At 40.2% G+C, this 20000-nt stretch overlaps 2 protein-coding genes across 4 annotated transcripts in view; one reads left to right on the top strand and one right to left on the bottom strand.

Moving 5' to 3' along the window:
• The window catches only part of LOC138018898 (mdm2-binding protein-like), a 34581-nt gene extending 28057 nt beyond the window's left edge, over positions 1-6524 (bottom strand). For all 3 annotated transcript variants that reach the window (XM_068865570.1, XM_068865572.1, XM_068865571.1), the window contains exons 1-3: positions 6295-6524; positions 5972-6094; positions 414-493 (exon numbers count right to left, since the gene is read on the bottom strand). In XM_068865570.1, coding sequence (XP_068721671.1) covers positions 414-493; positions 5972-6094; positions 6295-6376 — 285 coding nt within the window. In that variant the 5' untranslated portion in view covers positions 6377-6524. The remainder of the gene's footprint in view (positions 1-413; positions 494-5971; positions 6095-6294) is intronic.
• Positions 6525-6816: 292 nt separating this feature from the next.
• The window catches only part of LOC138019938 (probable aminopeptidase NPEPL1), a 23220-nt gene continuing 10036 nt past the window's right edge, over positions 6817-20000 (top strand). The window contains exons 1-13 of the mRNA XM_068866912.1: positions 6817-6986; positions 9921-10097; positions 10438-10695; positions 10935-11016; positions 12520-12662; positions 13455-13532; positions 13752-13852; positions 14574-14628; positions 14944-15111; positions 15641-15718; positions 17276-17318; positions 17569-17636; positions 19179-19267. Coding sequence (XP_068723013.1) covers positions 6837-6986; positions 9921-10097; positions 10438-10695; positions 10935-11016; positions 12520-12662; positions 13455-13532; positions 13752-13852; positions 14574-14628; positions 14944-15111; positions 15641-15718; positions 17276-17318; positions 17569-17636; positions 19179-19267 — 1490 coding nt within the window. The 5' untranslated portion in view covers positions 6817-6836. The remainder of the gene's footprint in view (positions 6987-9920; positions 10098-10437; positions 10696-10934; positions 11017-12519; positions 12663-13454; positions 13533-13751; positions 13853-14573; positions 14629-14943; positions 15112-15640; positions 15719-17275; positions 17319-17568; positions 17637-19178; positions 19268-20000) is intronic.

Raw genomic sequence — 20000 nt, 5'->3', positions numbered from 1 at the left:
GAAAAGTCCTGATCACATACTTGTGAAGTATGTTCCCCTTAGTTAATGTTCTATTTTTATAATAGTAATAATAACTGAGAAGTTACCAAACTCTGACAAACAACTGAAACTTAAGTATTGAGATATACATGTATATAGCTGAAGATGTGATGCATGTGTACACCATCACTAACTGTCTTGTCTTTTTGAGTTTGCTTTCTGTTTTAGTTTTAAGTCAAGTATTAAACGATTATTACCCATTTAGAGAGAAAACCAGTACCGTAGGTTAATGTTGATCTGGAGCGATCATCTATTACTGGCAGGTATATAGATCTTTACTTATACATCATGTACAGTTCTGCAATTTTGCATTTTGTGTAACTGAAACTTTTAAAATAATAAACACTACACTTGCCCAATGTGCAACAAAGTACCTCAGTTAGATGGTCAATCCTGTCTGCCACCAGGCTGAAGTAAATTTTAGGCATAACATCTTTCAGTGCCAAAAGAGGATCTAGGGGTGAAACAACATATTGGTATAATTTATTTGAAAATATCACTTTATTTAATTTTTCCTCTTCCCGTCTACTATGCTTGTATTCTATTACAAGCAGGTGAACATTACACCATGCTGCAGTCATGAATGCCGTAACACAATCATCGACAAGTTGACACACCATCCCCTCCTAACAAAAGATTAGCCACATAAAAATGCAGGTATCAAGTCTCTGTAACGTCAACGGCACAGCAGTAAATTAAAACGATAGAGTAGTCAGTCCATTTTGTAATCAGCTAGCCAGGCTGTTTTCCTCAGCCTGGTCTTTCTTGTGACTTTATAGCCATAGCAGGTTTCTTCTTAGTTGCTGTCGCTGTGGGTGTAGACTAAGGAGACATTACCATTTCCTGCTCCAGAGTTGCATTGCCACTAACAGTGACCACATCATCGGTGGATGGGCTATTTCCGCCAACCTTGCTTGGTTTGAACCAGTGTCAAAGTCATGGCCCTGGTGCAGTTTTAGACAGTCAAAAATTAATGGACGACTCTTGGTTCGCATCTCGGCCCTTTCTGAATGTAGTAAACTAGATCATCAAGGCGAAATGTTATGATGCAAGGTCCTTCCCCCCGCACCTGAAACTTTGGAGTCCCGCCCTTTTTGTATGTGGGGTTATGGAGCGAGACAGGGTCACCAGTATTAAAGCCATGCTGAGTAGCCTTACAGTCATAGCACCCCTTCCACTCTCTGCTCCCCTAGTTCAAATTAGTGCAAACCCATCAATCCAATCCAGCCTCTCCTGTAGAAGTCAGACATTATTCAGTCTTGTCCAAGTACTGTCAGTTGCATGTTCCGGGTGTCCAAGCTGTAGGTTGATAGATTGGTCAATGCATTGTCTACCACACATCAATCGGATAGCACGAAAGAAGTACATGTAGTTTCATGGAAAGAAGAGCTATAGGCAAATGGCTGTCCCAATTGCGTTGGTGCTCTGCTACGAATTTCAAGAATAATTATTCCCTCAATGACCTTGTTAAAACTTTCAATCATGCCATCTGACTGTGGGGTGAGAGGTGTAGTTCTCGTTTTATCCCTTCCCAAAGTGAAACACATCACTTGGCATAGATGACTTTCAATTCAAAAATCATTCCTTGGTCAGAGTGACTCTGTCCAGGGACACTGAAACGAGCTACAAACTCCTCTACTAGATCCTTTGCCACAGTTGTTGCTTCTTGATTGGGAATTGCGTTGGACTCGCGTTGGACTCGCGTTGGACTCGTGTTGGACACTGTATACAGTGTATACATGTACTTACCACAATCTGACACAGGTAATTATAAGGGTCCCACGACATCCAAGGCCACTCTCTCCAGTGGTATACGCACATTGTTGATCCACATAGGGCCACGTGGCTAAAGGGAGCCTTGTTCTTTAAGGGCACAGAGGAGAGGTTGCATGACCAACATCAGTCCTTCAGAAACTCCGTACAATAGAACCTCTCCTTCACTTGATGCAATGCCTTTTAATGCCCAAGTGGTCTGCAGTCTCCTTGTTGTGGAGTTTGCGAAGTTTTCCCCTCCTAAGACTGGTGGGTACTACAAGCTGCCAACACGTCCCATCTCCTGCCTCTGTCTCCCACTACTGATAAATAGCACCATGCCGTAGTGACAGATGTTCCCATTGACTCCAGAAGGCCTTAATGGACCTGCTTTCGATCGACATCTCACATGCACAACTCCTTCCAATTATTAGTTATCTTCCTCAGGTTGGGATCAGCAAGTTGGCTTTAAATCGCTTTTACTGGCAATAGCATCCTTAGGGCTGGTACCTCTAGGATGACTCCATGACTGCCAAGAAACCATCATCCCCTCCCACTGGTCTACTTGGACCGTGAAGTGATTGGCATGGGATAACTTCTGCTCCTTTGGGACCCCAGCAGACGTTGCATCTTCTCTCCATTCTGCTGTGTCAGAGTTATGCAAGTCACTGCATGGCTTCTCTGAAAAGGCATCAGCATTACCATGCTCTGTATACCAAAGCAATGTTCACTCTTTCAGTCATATGTCCCTAGGGGTTCAAGCAATCTAGCAAGCTGGCCCTCTGGATATTTAAACTTCAGCAACAACCTCAGAGCACCGTGATCGATACAGTCAAGGAATCACCTTTCACATAAGTAGTGATAGTTTAAGTCTTTACTCCTACGACAAAATATAAAAGCTCCTTACAGGTCACACAGTGGTTGGCAGCTTGTAGTGGATCCACTCACTCTTCCTAAGCGACTTGCTAAGGTATAAAATGACCTTCAACCCCTCTCCCCCCCCCCCTCCCCACAGTATTGATCTTTTGAGGGTCCATTGATACCCAATGAGTGGCTCAATTTAAGGCTTGCCTCCCATAGTCGCTGGAAAACAGTGCAAAGCCTCTGACTGGCCTCCTGGAATGCTGGCGCTTAAACTATTATGACGTCCAAATATCGAAACTCCAGACAGTACTAGTACTCACTCCATGAGGCACTGAACATTGCAGGGGAATAACAGAAGCCAAATCGAATTACTGTAAACTGGTATAGACCATTAACAGAGACGAAGGCCATCTTTGGCTTGTCAGTTTCCTCCATCTCCACCTGCCAATATCCACTGGACAGGTCCAGGGTGGGTAGCCAATGACAGCCTGCAAGTCTGAAGTGCATACAGCTAGTCATCAATTCTCGGAGGGTCTAGCTGTCCTTGATTGTCATGTCACTAAGTTGTGGTAGTCTACACAGAAACATGTAGAGCCATCTTTCTTCTTCACTAAGACGATAGGGGACACCCATGGACTTGATGAAGGCTCAATGACTCCTTTCTGGAGCATGTCTTTGATAAGACAATCAGTTTCAGCGGGTTTCTGAAGTGGTAGGCAAATGGGTTGTGAAGACCCCGTAGTAATCTTGTGTTTCATGAGGGCAGTATGGCTAAGGTCATCTGGGAAGGTTGCAGAGATGCGTGCAAATTCAGACAGAAGTTTAGCAAGTTGTGAGTATTTTGCAGGATCCAGCTGATGTGAGCTTTGCTGAAACAAGTCCAAGAGGTGGACCAGGACAGAAGAGTAGCTGCCATTGGGTTATCTGTTGTAGCTGTCTCCTCATCATCCTTCTCTTGTAGGTGGCAGGATGTGACCTTGTTTTGGCCAGATCGTTACAGGTCAACAAGATCAATACTTTCACAAGTTCCTGTGAGAGTGTCCTTGTACAAGGTACAGTACGAGGGTGATCTGTGGGTTTCAGCACTTGTAATGGGACAGTGCGCGAGTCTGTGTATACCAAGGTCCTGGCTAATAGTAGCTGGTGAGCTCCCATCAGTTCAGCTGTGGGCAGGTGCACATGAGCCAATTATTGGTACAAGGACTTTGCTCCAAGGGAGTATGGTTGCTGTTGGACCAACTGAAACCCAAAAACAACTAGAGGGGGAGGGGTTACTTCTCTAATTCAACTCCACAGATATCACCAAATTGCAGCTCATAATGACCATCCTGAAGCAACAGCTGACAGTTATACTTGTGAAGGAAATCCAGTCCAAGGTGTCCCTGATTCAATCTCAGTGAACCACATTAATATTGGCTGGTCAATTTCTCAGTTCCCTATTCTGAAGGTCAGTATACTTTGTCCTTTAAACGAAAACAAGTGTCCATTGTCTGATTTTGTGGTGTCAAGGTCAGGTTCAAGAGGGACTTTAATCCTGATGAATGGCTTTATTAATTTAAGCTCCCATGCCTTGGTCTGGCCCCAGTTGTTTAAAAGGTGGATAATGCTATCCACCAGATAAATAACTATCCAGCAGATACACACCATAACCCATTGAGTTATCCAGTGGATAGTGCCATCCACCCTTCAAACAACTGGGAGCTGGACAATAGTTGTATTCACTCCTGTATCCACCAAGAACTTCACAAGCATCCCATTCACCAGTGAGAACTTCCATAGCATCATTTTTACCAAGGGTAAGGTGGGCCTTAGTGGGTGTTGGGCTGCAAGCCTCTGGCCCGTGAGCTCATCAGTGTCTCTTTTTCCGAACGTTCCAGAGGCTGGTTTGGGCCCCTCGGCTGTGGCCAAGATGTGGCTGTCTGGAAGGCATACAAGACTGATCCCTTTATGGAGTAGGACAGTAACACTGAATATGTCCTGTTTTGCCACCTTTCCAGCATTTTGATGGTGTTCCTGTCCCTTGTCGGCACCATGTTGGGGTTTCTATTGTGCTTTGCTAGTGCTGTGCTAGTCTCTGGATCTTGGAGTTCTGTTAACTCTTGTCTGAGACCTGGTTCTGTAGACTCGCTTAAAGAGGAGGCAGACATGAACTCGGAAATGGCCTATTAGGGGTCACCCATAGCCTCCACAAACTGGTCTTTTGCAATTGTTTTTCTGAGTCCATTCAGAGCCTCAGGATAGACCACTTTTGTTCTTTTGTATTTATGTCAATTAAACCCACTGCCCTCATATTGAAACAAATATTCTTTTGAGATTTGCGTCTCGAAGTGACGCTAGAAAGGCTTATTAGCATTACAACAAAAGAATATTATTTGGCTGTCATTATGAAAGAGGTCTATAGGCTTGTTGTACGCATGTATGAGGCGCTGAATTACCTGGACCAATTCGGGGAGGCTTTCGCCTTTTTTGGGAAAACCCCTTCTTGGGGAGACACAGAACATTTCCAAACTTTTAGACGTACTGAATCAGCTATTCAGCACCACAATCAAGTCAGTATAGCTCACTCTTTGTTCCTTGTCCAACTCACCAAGCACAACTTGGACCTAGCCATGGCCAGTCAGACTAGCTGCCAAATAGGTCGCCAAGAAAGCAGTTCATGTGTCCAAGCCATTAAATTATCTCAACTACCAGCTAAAACTGAGCTTTGTAGTCATCCCAAATATGCTGTGGAGCATACACGTGGCTTTTCGTGCTGTTGAGAACATCTCGGAACAGGGATAGTAGGAATATCATGGAAACCGTCTTTTTTGGGGATGGTGAAGTTCAAAATGCCACCAGAGGCATCGCAGGACTGCTGCTTCATGGAACATAGCAGACACAATGTTTCAATTCCAAAGCATTGAGGCATTTACTCACTGCACTAAAATGATCATTCATGGCACTGTTTTCTTCTCTTTATTATTACCTGAACTAAGCCCCATAAATTTCTGTAAAACCTGATCCACAGTTTCAACCTTGTATTCTGCTAGTTTGTGTGGTGTGCTTGTCACGACTGATTGAGGGGGTTTTGCCATTGGCGTGTCCCTGGCCATAGGAAGTGAATTGCTACCCAACTTTTCTTTAGGATGATGATGAAAAAACGTCAACAACAAGAACCCTAACTGTAACAGTGAAATTATTACCGTGATGACTGCAGCATCTACAGAGTAATACCAATGATGGTGACAAAAGAGTGATGGGAGAATTCAAGAATTTCTGACTTACAGTTTCCCTCGTTTGCTTCGTTTTGGATTCATTTAAAAACTAGCAGACTTACCAAATCTTACATATTGACTGTTCTCAAGACCTCCATAAGCAAGTTTATCTTTGATGCAACGCTCAGAAATATTTTCCAATAAGCTCTGCAGCACTGGAATCACGTCCGTATGGCATTTACAATCTGGGTAGCAAGACGAACCATTAATGAGTAGTGAAAAAAGAACTTCGACTTAAAATGGATAACGTTTCAATGACTTCATGTCATCCTTAACAAATTTAAAGAAATCAAACAAACACGAGTGGCAAGTAGGTACATTGTACGTCCCGTACGTTTATGCAAAATGTAGGTTTTCGTAATAAAGCTTGAGTATTAAATTTTACCTTCTTCTTTTGCGAAATCGTCGTGTATCACAAGGAACACAAAATATCTCTCCATAAAGAAGCCGGGAGTAAAAAAAAACATCAATTAATTTGAACCAAGGGTTTGATGGAATGTACCGAGGCGCGAGGCGACGATGAATTTCGCGGGTCTCATCCAGGTACATCATATATGACACCTTATATTGTAGCTATACAATCTCTCCAATGCTTTCTTTACTCACTTACAATATGGTACAAATCAGTCATTCATATATCACATGTCTTTTGTTGTTAATCAGCTGTCTGCTGACCAACTTTACAATAGAGATTACGTGACGAAGTTGCGTGACAAACACGGACTGCCGCTATCTCTCGCGAATAAACTTCCATCGTTTCAACAGTTAAACGCTTTTGTGAGATTCGAAGTATGTAGTGTGTCAGATTCCTTTACTCCTGCGCTAGCCAGCAGGTGGTGGTACGTTGTGTTAGTGCGTAGGGGGCCAAGCGCCAATCCAGGAGAAATTAACCGAGGTGGCCTGAGGCGCAGTTGATTTCTTTCCAAGATGGCAGAGACTTCCCTTATCTTTTCGTCTGAGAAAACATCCTTTGATCCCGAAGTGAAAGGATGTTTGATTATTGGACATCCTCGACACCTTAAGAATGTCTCATTTAAGGATTTTGCAGAGAAATTATCTCCAAGAGTGGACACATCGGTACGATCGTTGTAGTGCTAGTCGTACTTAGTCTTTCACTTTCACTTCTTTCATGATTTTGGACGTTTCTGTGTCTGGCAGCCGAACAGGATTTTGAAAGTGACTGGCAGTCTGGGATTATTTTTAAAATCCTGTCAGGCTTTCTGACAGTAGCACACACCGTTTTATGAAAGGCTCCTGGGAAACTTAATTGTGGATGCCCTCAATTTTTCTTTCCCTTATTATTACGAGAATGTGTAAATTATCCAATAATGATTGATCTCTCTTCACCCGGTCACCAACCGAACAGCTCGATTGGTTGAGGATCAGATTACTGCATGGAAGGCTGCAGGTTTGAATCTGGCCCAGACCAATAATGATAATGATAGTAATAGTAATAATAATAATAATAATAATAATAATAATAATAATAATAATAATAATAATAATAATAATAATAATAATAATAATAATAATAATAATAACAATAATAACCACTTTATTTAAGTCTCACGGTTATTTAACTGAGCATGAGTGCTCTACTAATTTGGGGAGACTACAAAATCAGAAATCAGAACAAATCAAATCAAATCAATTCATAATTGAGGAGGATGTGCAGCCTTTCTGATGTCATCTTGAATCATAAGCCCTTTGGGACATTAAAGAACCTACACGCTATTTGCAAAAGAGTACTTAGGGCATGAAGGTCTCTGTGTTGTCTGGTTAATGTGGTAGGCTTGACGTTAATGTCTCAAAAAGGCTTATGAGGCCGTGCGAGAAAAAAAAAACTGGCCATAACTTAAGGGAACTTTGCAATCTGGCCCCAGTAGTTCGAAGGGTGGATAGTGCTATCCACTGGATAAATCACTGTCCACTGGATAACTGGTTTTGCTAGTGTTTATCCACTGGAACAACCGAGGATCTAATGAACTTCATATCAGTGCAGTTGATTTTAGGTAGCTTTACCTATAATATTACTTGCTCTTGTTCATTATACAACTAAAAGTGCCCAGGTGACCAAAAAACACTAAACGACCAAAGTTTTAAGCCTTGATTTCAAAAAGACACCTGTTTATTTTAACTAGATTTTCCTATTTTAATGGTCGGCCATTACTAACTTTGAGTTCTTGAGAGAGCTGGATTGAGGAGAAAATGATGTCAAAGTCTTACTAGTTTAAGAATGCAATGCATGTGTATACTGCAGAATTAATACGCAGCACAGGAGTTTTGGGCATTCAGACTATTAAACTCGTGTTTTGCGTATAATTATAATTAAGGTGCATTCACACACTGAACATGTAAGCCACTGAGCCTTTGATGTCACTTTTCCCTGGATCCAACCCTCTGAGGTCCAATTGGTCAGTTTTGAACATGAGTAAAGGCAGACCATGAAATCCAAAACTTACACTCAAAGTAAACGGCCTTTGGATAAAAGTCAAAGCTCAAAATATTGCCAGTCAGGTGTTAAGCAAACACACTTCAAAATCTGAAGAGAAAAAGGAAGTGATTATTTTTATCATTGGGACACTTAAACGTTAACCCAGAGGTATTTTTTTCAAGCAACAGAAGTCAAAGCTTCATGATAAAAAAATGTCTCTCTAGCACACATAATTTATTAAGTTACAAACAACAAAGATAAACTTTGAAAAACGTTTAGGTTGAACACCAAACACAATCCATTTTAATCTCCTTTAGTTTTGCCCGTCCCTACATGTACCTCCCTTTGTATTTGTTGTTTAATTTAGACCTTCCTTCAATGTTTTAAAGGGCCTAGGTCACGCTATTTTAGGTAATTTTGTTTAATTTTGTTAATTATGAGCTCTAAATGTCAAACTGGCAGAGCAAGAGTCTTTCATTTGCAAAATCACGGCCACATAACAACTGAGACTGATTTTCCAGCTTTGTAAATGCCATGATATAGACTGATATAAATTTGAAAAAAGGTGGGCCGACGTTTTTCAGATTTACCCAAATTCAATCCATTTCAATCCTCCCCAGTTTTGTCTATCCATGTTTCTTCTTGGCTTCTCTGTGTTTTGTTAGAGTTCTTCTATAGTTTTGAACAGTTATTTTGATATTTTAGTTAATTCTATGACCATTCGATCAGTGCTGAAATTGCCTAAAATTGCGTGACCTAGCCCCTTTAAGTAGTGACATGTACTTTTACAGTTTGCTTGATATGGTTTTCAGTTCACAGTCGCTGAATTTGGCTGAATTTTGTGACAGCTCTTTTAAGGCCTGAAAATGCTAAAATAATCAAGGCTGTCTGGTATCCAGTCATTGTGCTACCAGGAAGTCTTGTCACCTTTGACCATGCAACCAAATGTTAGAACACCACCTTTAATTAAATTCCAAAAAAACTTTATGGTCTTGTCTTGTAAGTTTATATTCATTCTTTTTCTTCCCTGACTAGCTCTCCATACAGTATATTATTAGTATTTCATACAATATTTTGCAAAAACAAATAAACTGAACTGAATTCCTTTTTTTTTTTTTTCACCTAATCAAACTCAGTCGTTCAATAATTTTATTAACGATAACACTAGGAAAACAACACTTACAATACAAATACGATTACCTCACTAACTCTATTTACATAATATTACACTAATTATTTACTCTACTTATACGAACTGAATTCCTGCCATTGGAGTCAACTCAGTTGTTGGAGTGTTCACATTGTGGACTTTTGTGCAAAATGTACTGTTAGTCAGTATGCACTGTAGATTAATAAGACCTGTTTGACAACTGTACCGCAGTATCATGCTTGATCAATGTTTTAATTAACCTTGATGCACCAGGGATTTCAAGTTCAATTACTGCATTAGTTTTTTAGAGTTACCCTTTCACTCCCAATAGTGACACTTTAGATTTTACTTTGTATAATGCAATATCATGGTTTTATTCCCCTCTGAGCTGAAAAGGTTAAAGAGACTTTCTTATCTGAATCTACAGACCTTCAATCTTGTGCTTCGTTCCATGAGTGGTTCAGATGCTTGTCCAGTGTGGTTAGATCAAGTTGTCGTTGCCGCACTTCCTGTCTCAGCTAGTAGACACAACTCTCCTGCTCATCCTCATTTCCTTAACAAACTTGTTTGCAGCCATCTACCAGGGGGTGATGCTTGTATTGTGGTAAGTGTTTATTTAAAATCTTTCAAGAGATTCATTACTTTTTTGATTGGATCAGATGCGTAAACAATTGCGAGCAATTAAAGAATAATGGAATAAGGATTATGATAATAATAATTATAGTTTTAAAATATGACATTTCAACATCTTCATGGCACTGTTATCAAGACTTAAAAGTAAAAAATAATGCAAAGTTTTGAAAGCTGCATGCTGTCTGCATCAGCCATCAGTTTGTTATAACTCAACGCCAGTAAATTCTTTATTGTAGCATTACAATTTTATTCAAATTTATTCAAGAATTGCACATGAACAACCAGAAATTCTTCTGCCTTCCTCCTAACAGGTTGTTTGCGAAAGAACCAGTGTGCTGGCATCTGCTTGTGCCATTGCGAGAGCTTTTCCTCTGTTTTCGAGAAAATCTTCAAAATCTAAATTGCCATCGAGAACAGTTGTTGTTGAATTTGTCCTTGTGGGAGACAATAAAACACCAATTTCAAGTGAAGATGCCGAGTGTATGTCCACAGTTGCAGAAAGCATTCGTCTTAGTGCTCGACTGGTTGACATGCCATGCCAAGACATGCACACAAGTGCATTTGTTCAGGTAACAAGAATAGACCATTTTACAGTTGTGTGTTTAGTTTCCTGGCCTTTGAATGAAAGTGAGGCTGGAGTTGACTTTGCTTTCAAATTGATAGAAACCTCACTGCTTTTCTTATGTAAATTCCTACTAATTAGCAAGATGTCAAACAAATGAGTACTCCTTGATAGGCCGCATAAATTTAATTTGTTGCTCCTCACCTTTCAGTATCACTGACCCATTCACACTCTTGGATAATTTAGGAAATAACAAAAGTTGGTGATGAGCTTGGCATTGTTCCATTGATAATCCGAGGAGAAGACCTCAATCAAAAGGGCTTCGGAGGTAATACTATGTTAAGAATCAGGCAAGAACTGCCAGTTGTGCATGTTTGAAGGGTGGATAGTACTATCTGCTGAATCACTATCAATTCAGTTGATTTTGATAGCCCAAATGCAAGTTGCATGTGAACGATTTTATAATAAACCCTTGGCTTCCTACTGGTGGCACTTACAAATTATTTTACTCTATCACCAGACTAATTTATAGATTTAGCCAAGCCTAAAAGCAGAGCTCATGGGTTATTTATAAGTTAACCTGGCTTAGGCCTGCTATCCAATTGAAACCCAGTACCTGGTCAGCGGTCAACTCAAAAAAGAAAAACAGCTGACCTCGATGAGCTCTAAACTTGAGCCTGCGATATGGTCACATGATACTGGTCACATTGGCATACATGGAGGGGTTGACGTACGGTTGTACAGTCGTACGGTGACCAAAACCAAATTCTCGCACAGATGGGTGCTCCACACATGCACCTTTGGAATTTGCAGCTCTGCTATTTATTTTACTTTTCAATGGAGAACCTCCAAGGGGAGAAAGGATTGACAACAGCTACAGTACATCCACACATCAATGCTTTGCCACCTAAGAGGACCACCAACACTTATAGATTTTACTCTTTCTAACACCAGAAAATTGAACTACAGATCAATAATATTGGGCACCTCTTACAGGTGAAAGGGTTATTTAATCCACGGGATCTTAAAGGTTTCAGTGTCAGATTTCTTTTTCTAGTAATTAGTTAATTTCCTGGTATTTTTGTAATTTATTGCATTTACAGTTACAGTATGTCAGTTCTTGGCGAGTTATACTAATCAATGAAGACTATCTTGAGACTCCAAGTCTCCAGTTCCACAAGACCTTCAAAATCTATTTTCAAAGCATCAAGTTTTCTTTGTGTTAAAAAGCTGACCTTTTAATGTAAAAATATATTGGAGAAAGGAACACATACCGTGCATTTTTACCTTTCGACACACCCATCTGAAAAATTGGTTTCAAAAGTGCCCTGAGCGGGACTCGAAAGGTAAAAATGCACCGTTTGTGTTCCTTTCTCCTATATAATAGTCTGTACCTTTCATTTGCCTCGAAATTTCTAACTTTCATGTGTAATGTAAAAATGGCATGTCAAAATGATACAAACATTACAATGCTTTATTTCAAGAGTTATTTACATTTTAAAGGTATATCACTTGTAAGAAATAATAAAATCTGCACCCAAATTAATTTTTAAAGCTAGTTCTAAACAAGTCTTATCAGTGTTGATATTATTGAAGTGAATGAGGTGGGAAGTGTTAACCTTGGAACCTTGGTAACTAAACAAACCTTTTTAGTGGTGACTTGGGCCAGAGCTACTTAGGAAAAAGTCAAAGTGGTGCGAATAGGAGTTGAACCTGTGACAAGTTCAGGTCCCCTACCACTGAGCCATAGGAGTTTGTGGGAATGAGGCCATTGGGTTACCTTAGCTTTAAAGTTTGGTCCTTTTTTTAATTTCTGTAATTTGCCATTCAGGACTTTATGGAGTTGGTAAAGCTGCTGAGAATCCTCCAGCTTTAGTTGTGCTTAGTCATACCCCAATGTCAGCAACACGGACAATAGCCTGGGTTGGGAAAGGCATTGTATATGACACAGGAGGACTGTGTATCAAGACTAAGGTATACAGGGTTTTATTAAATTTTTGATCGTGGATATTGCATTACTAGCTTTATGATTTGCTCACTTAATCTCAGTTTGTCAGTTCAAATTTATTTTTTTACCGTATAACCTAATAATTGTGTCCAAGCATTCAGAATTTAAGGACGGTGCCTACTAATTAAAGATATTTTTTCCCCGGTGTGTGATTATGCAGGAAATGTAGATGTTAACAAGTGTTATTGAAATCCAAAAAGAAAATTGGGGGTAACCACGCATTTTTCAAAGATAATTGATGAATAATATTTGTAAAAAGCTTTAAAATACAAAGCAATGTATGGCGTTCTTTCTCAAATTGAAGCTTAATTATCTCTCAAAAATGAATGGTTACCCCCAATTTTCTTTTCGGATACCAAGAGCACTTACTAAGATGTACTTTGTCCGGATAGTTTTAAACCACGCAAAAATATCCCTGTATTAGTAAGCATCACCGATAGGAAATACGAGTATCTCCAGATGCGCAGAACGTATGCGCAACAACAATAGTAGGCACCATCCTTAATGGAAATTTAATAAGACAATATTATTCCATTTGCGCTTGTTGGATATGAGACTGTTTATAGCCAACTTGGCACTACGCAGCTCAACGTGCACTCATGGAAAAATTAGCTATCAGACAAAAATGTGGCAAGAATGTTGTGGTGCATGTTGTGTCAATGTTGTGGTCCACATGATTGCTGAGGCAGTTTTGGAAGTGTAATGAAATACTTTTTGAGTATCTATTGTTATTATAATTATTTTGTTCCGACCTACAGACCTCCATGCCTGGAATGAAGAGAGACTGCGGTGGGGCAGCAGGTATTCTTGGAGCCTTTAGAGCTGCCGTTAAACAGGTTTGACATAGCTCCATGCAGTGTAATGTGCTTTTTATTCAGTAGGCAGGTTTTTTGTTGAGCAGGGTTTCCATTTAAGGTATTTCTTAACAAGAAAGCAGCTTTTTATGTGTGAGGGTATCCTTTTGCTTGATTTCTCCAGCATGTGATCAGCAGTCTTTTTTTTTTCAACAAAAGAAAACATAAAGTTTGGTATTAATATTTGGTATTTTTGTGCAGGGTTTTAATGAGAATCTTCATGCAGTCTTCTGTATGGCTGAGAATGCTGTTGGTCCAAAGGCCACAAGACCTGATGACATCTTGACCTTATATTCTGGAAAGTAAGCACCATGTTTAGTTTTCTTTTACTATAGTTTGAAAAAAGTGAACAGGTTAAGTCTTATAATTTCTGTTCGTATTTTGGTCAATAAATCCACCATCTCGGTTAGACAAGCACTGGAAGACGTGGGATCAAGATATCCTGGTGACACCACTGTTCCGTACATGCATGTCAGCATCTGTTCAGATGAGTACAGTAAACCATGGATCGGGCACTGTATCACATCTCTTGTTCACACATTAAAATTCAAGAACTCCAAAGAGTAGGGCACCTATGTTCTATGCATGTTATGTTATCGAACTCACTGAAGACAAAGCCATGATTGCAAAAGAAAAACAGCACGATTGTTTCAATCATTCTCTCCAAAACCCCAGACAAATGAGCTTATGGGCAAGCCTATGGCAGTGTAGTGACCTATCTTTGGCAGCATGTGGCCTGCCTGGTAGATTAGGTTGAAGGGCTTCGGGGTGAACAGATGACAAAAAAACAGTGAAGCATCAAGCTGTTTGCTCAGTGTTGAAACATGGGCATGCTGCAAGGAAAAGAGTAGCCTGCAAACGCAGTTGTATTTCCAGCGATCATTTCTCTGCCCCAAAAAATTCAGGGAAGAGAAATGACTGCTGAAAATATGTCTGCATTTGCAGGCTAGGAAAAGAGGAGCTTGTGTTTATTAAACCATTTCTGTCTAGGCAGTGATTCAGGTTTCCTCATTATTTTGTTAGAACTGTTGAAGTTAACAACACAGATGCTGAAGGTCGCTTAGTCCTAGGAGATGGGGTAAGAAAGAGTTAAATACATTTCCTCTTAATTCCTGATAAATGCCTATCCGGAAGATTGTTGTCCTTCTCTGGAAGAATAACCTGATCCAAAACATTTTCAACCATTTGACAATTTTAGTGTAAATACCAATTGGTCTAGGTCAAAATTTTTTTGGATCAGGTCCTGATAAATGGTCGCTCATGGACATAATATGCTGTGCCAAAAACTAGGTAGATTTGATGCCAAATAAATCTCAGTTAAGAAAAAAAAACATGTAAGGAATACTTAAAAGTGGCATACCGGTAACTGTGTGTTATTGCTGACTCTCTGAAGGTTGCATTTGCCAAGAAAGACCTCCAGGCTGATGTCATTTTGGACATGGCAACCTTGACTGGTGCCCAGGGAGTAGCGACAGGAAAGTACCATGCATCTCTCTTAACCAATGACGAAAGATGGGAACCAGCATGTTCTACAGCTGGTAAAGCAAGCGGAGACCTGGTGGTGAGTAGTCCTTGACTAAGATGTCTCTTGGTAGACAGAGTGCCAGTGTCACCTGACAATCGTGGACCGCTAACAAAGAACCTGCCTGTAATTTGTAACGTTATACAGTAACATACACCAGTCCTTTTCTGAGTTCTTTGTTGCCTTACTCGGTGAGTGCAAGTTAAACCTTTTGGTTTAAAACAGCTTTTACTTTTGTTTGAAGTAGTTTTCCTTTGATGTAGTGTTTGCAATTCTACTTTTGCCAACTGTAGGCTATCAGAGGTAAAAGCAAGGCCAGCTTGATGCCAGCTGCATTCACTCTCTTTGCATTCTGATTGGCTGGTATTAATTTTTTCTGTGCATGTCGGTTGCGATTAGCTTAAGTATAGCCCAGTCCTATTATTTTCAGTTTAAAACACCCAGATTGCCCTATAAGATAACAAAAATTGATTTTCGAAAGAAATATAATTCGGTTTAAGTAAGTAAAGTGAAAAGTAGACAACAAGACGACATTAAAAGCTCCTGCATTCTTTTTTTTTTTTTTCAGTTTCCCGTCCCTTACTGTCCAGAACTTCATTTCTCTGAATTTTCAAGTGCTTTAGCAGATATGAAGAATTCAGTCCAGGTATGTTTGTTTGTTTCCTCGGTGCAATGTGTTCCAGTGTTTTAGTCTGTTTACACGATTTGCTTTTTTCTATTTTCTTGTTTGTAAGACTGCTTCCCCTCAATATTGTTCCTTTTGCAGAAACCCCTGGATATTTTAAGTGAAATGAAAATGACGGTTTTTTTGTCTGAAAAGGCTGTCTTAACTCTCCAACTGGATCGAAAGAGGAAAATGGCTGCTCAGTTTACTTTAACCTACTGTTTTTGAGCAAATTAGCCAATATCAAAAATACCGTAATACTCTTTCTTTGTCCCTCCAAAATTTTGCATAAGCATTGTTTTTATTTTCTTTTGGGACTTATAATGGTCCCAATAGAAACTGGAAACAATGTGTATGCAAAATTTGGGAGCGACAACCAAAGAGTATTATGGTGTTTTTGATATTGGCTAATTGTGCGGTGAGAACAGGCCGATCCTAAGATTTTCAACTAAGGCAACTGGCCCCTTTCCCTACTAGCACAGGTCTCTGTTCTTTTTGCGTTGTACGGGAAAAGAGACGTCTGCCATGGGTCGAAGCTCACCGTGTTGAGCATGCGCGGCATTACTTAGCGACCGAACCCTCGCGTGATACTTTGTTATGTGGGCTCACTTAACAACAGCGGAATTCCTGTAAAGGAATGAGCGGGGCACAATGGGCTCAAGTTACAGTCAGCAAACATACCATGGGGCATGCGGTTTGAAGAGTGCCGTCCACGGTTGTGGATGGTGGTTGTATCAAAGTGAGTTTTGATCCATGGCAGAAGTCTCTTTTGCTGTACTTGTCAGCCCAGCGAACACGGGGAACTAGCCCCTGAAAAGATCTCGGCTTCGTTAAACCCTTTCATCCCCAAGATCAAAACGTTCATTCTCCTAACTAGTACTATAGATTTCTTTATTGGGTAGTGATAAGAATTTGGTGTTGTATCAAGATCACTCCTGTTAAGCTGATAATTATCTTCATTCTCAATACCTATCTGACTGACATTTAATCGAAATTGTGAGGAGAATTTACATGCTGAGCACCCCTAGGAGTCAGAGGTTCAAGAAAGGTTCAACTATAACATGAACCATTCAGTTACTGCGGTTTTTGCAATCGTGCGAAGTCTAAAGTGCAAACAAATGTTTCGTTTTTTTCCGCTGCCAGTCGTAATTGGAACGACAGCGCAGTGGACTGTTCAAAAAAGAAACAGGCAAAATAGGATGATATAGACCAAATTCACAACATGTAATGTAAATGACAGCGAAGATCGAAACTGTTCATTCGAATTGGAATTATGGGTACACTTTTTTAAAAAGGTGCAATAAACTGATGATTAAGAAATGTCGGGAGAAACGTCTGGATAACTTTAAAGTAGAAAACGTCTTGAAAATGTTTAATTGACTAAATAATACTTTACATCTTTGACAGTAGATATCTCATTACTCTTAGTTCTAATGCGTCCATTGTTAATTCTGTTTTACACTCATTTACCACTTTTGATGTTCACGGTTGCTAAACACAATGCAAGCAAACAAACTGACCAGTCTATATTTGTTCTAGAATCGCGAGAATGCTCAAGTGTCCTGTGCTGGTCTATTTATTGGTAAGAATTGTAAAATGAGTGTTTCAACTTCAATATTGATTGGCCAAACATATGGCGAGAAATTTCCAAGTGAGATTTCCTGCCCATACATCGCGAGATTAGTGCTGGTTCCCATCATGTGATCTAAACAGACGATCTCCAATCCGCGTTTTCGGCGATCCGAATCTAAATCTGATCCATCTCTTCGTTAACCTTGGGAACGTTTAATATCCCTTTAGGGTTAATGTTTTTTTTACTTTTGTACCCTTAGGATCTCATCTAGGATTTGATTTCCCAGGAACATGGATTCACGTTGATATGGCTGCTCCAGTCCACATGGTAAGTTGGCAAATCCAAACGATTCCTGACAGTAACTCGCACGCTGTTGCAGAACAGTTAATTTTTTGTAGGTGTCGTGGTCTGTTCATTGTGAAAGCGGTTTTTAGTTGAATAAAGCGTGCGTAGCAGGCGGTTTGGTGAAGTTTGGAAGCTTCTTCCTACCTGGGTTGACTTTGGAGTGATCGAAACGAAACGGTTTCTCACTCCTTCTCCTCGGTCCCTCCCCCCTTGCGTTATCGTTTGACTTCGGTCCAGGTTTTCACGCGGCCATATTCACGCGGCCATGACCTCATACAGATCATCCTCAACATGAACAATTTCACATTTAACAACAAACACTACCTACAAAAACACGGTACTGCTATGGGCACCAAAATGGCTCCTTCATTTGCCAACCTTTTTCTTGCCAAATTCGAACAGGACGCGCTCACTAACGCACTGTATCTACCTCATACATGGCTCAGATTTCTGGACGATATTTTATGACGGTTTTTGCAGTGGTTTAATCCTTAAAAAGTCATATTCAAAGTCAACCCCGGTGGGAAGAGGCGTCTAAAATTCGCGAAACTGCCTTCTGCTCAGGCTAAATTGAATATCGTCCACCCAAATCAAACTTTTTGCCAATCGCGACGAATGCACCCATTGCATGTAGCCTATTTCCGAGTTGCTGCATGCCTCAGTTTCAAAGCGAGTCCTGGTACACAACCATTCAAATGGAAATGAGTTGCGTATTCTTATGCAAATAAAATTCATTTCCCTTCCCTTTCAATAATTGAGCAAAAAGACTCACTTCGAAACCGAGGCAAACAGCAACTCGGAAATCACCTGTTATCTCGAAGCGCGTAAATATTAATTTCTTCAATTCGCAATTACTACAGTTTTTCGTTTTTCTTGTTGGTTGAAAAAGAAGGGGGGGGGGGGGGTTAGATTTCTGACCAAATTCCTAAGCGTACCTATTGCAACCGCACAGTTATTTTCGACGTTGAATTTAAATTGCTTTAAAGCTACGTCTTTATGCTGATTTGGTTTTTGAGCGTTTTTCGTATGATCTTGAAAGCCTTTCAGCCGGAATAATGCAAGAACAGTATGCAAGCAAACAAAAAACCACGTGGTCCACTATTTAATAGGCCATTTCCTACTTTACGTATGAATGAAAACTAATTTTCACAAGGAAAACTTCGCACTTAGACTCGCTTTGAAGAGGAGGCAGACATGAACTCGGAAATGGCCTATTGGCTTATAGAGCAAAAACTATCGCAGGGGGATTTTCATTGGCTAAGGCAACATGCACGTACGAACAACGTGCGAATTGTTGCACAACTCAAGTCGACCAATTCATTTGTTCTGCTCATATTAAAATTTTCATTTGCGTGATAGGGAGGGTGTTTTGTTTGAATCCTTCACCGCGTGGGTCCATGAAACAAATTATGAACGCTACTGGAAACCGATTTTCATGGTCATACGGAAGTCGCTGTATCATGCATTTATTATTATTTTCAGCTGTTTATTGACTCAACTTATGTTTTCGTTGTTTTTTTGCAGGGTGAAAGAGCCACAGGTTATGGCGTAGCATTACTGGTGACTTTGTTCGGAAAAGTTTCCAACTCCGAGCTACTTCAAAGTATTTCACCAAATTTGCCTCCAAAGAATTCTTAAAGTAAAGCACATTAACCTAGACAAACAGGCGTCAGCATGCATGGAGGACTCGGATTAAATGAATAAACTTCCGTATAATTTCCTTCAGTAAAGCGAGAAAAAGAATGGGACGGGAGGGGCAGGATGGGAAGAGCGCGGGCGCTTGAGCGCTTGTCCTTGTTCGTCGCGCCCTTTCATTTTATTCTCCCCAGCTTCCGTGTTCAAAATTCAGGTTCTGTAAATTCGTTATTCTACCGTATTTTAACTAGGTATCAAAATCTGTCAGGGGGTTGCTCTTTGCTCCCTTTGTCCTTGGGAATCATTATCACCAACTGTAGTTTGATTCTAATTTTGAATTTCTATATGCCTTAGATTCCAATTGTTAAATCGAAAAAGCAATAAAAGCAAGCTTCTGGGTCTGTCTCCGTTGTTTTTTCCTTTCTGCACTGAGCCAGAAACCAAAGTAAGGCGTGGGACAAATATGTAAAATTTGTTTCTTTCAGTCATTTTGTATACATTGCATTTTGCATAATGCTGCCATAACGCAAGTCATGTCACCTTCGATTCTGCAATCTCCTTTTTCCTTTTATCCTCGCCAGATGTATGAGACACTGCAATATTGGAGATATTCCGCTCACTCAGTGAAAGCGGTTAAATGTCACAGAGACCCGTTTGCATTCTTGCCTTGAGCTTAAGTTTACTGTTTTACGAGAGAACAGCTTCTTTCTC

This window comes from Montipora capricornis, chromosome 10 (assembly GCF_036669925.1).
Source record: "Montipora capricornis isolate CH-2021 chromosome 10, ASM3666992v2, whole genome shotgun sequence".
Lineage (NCBI taxonomy): Eukaryota > Metazoa > Cnidaria > Anthozoa > Scleractinia > Acroporidae > Montipora > Montipora capricornis.
This window is presented reverse-complemented; position numbering and strand designations above follow the sequence as displayed.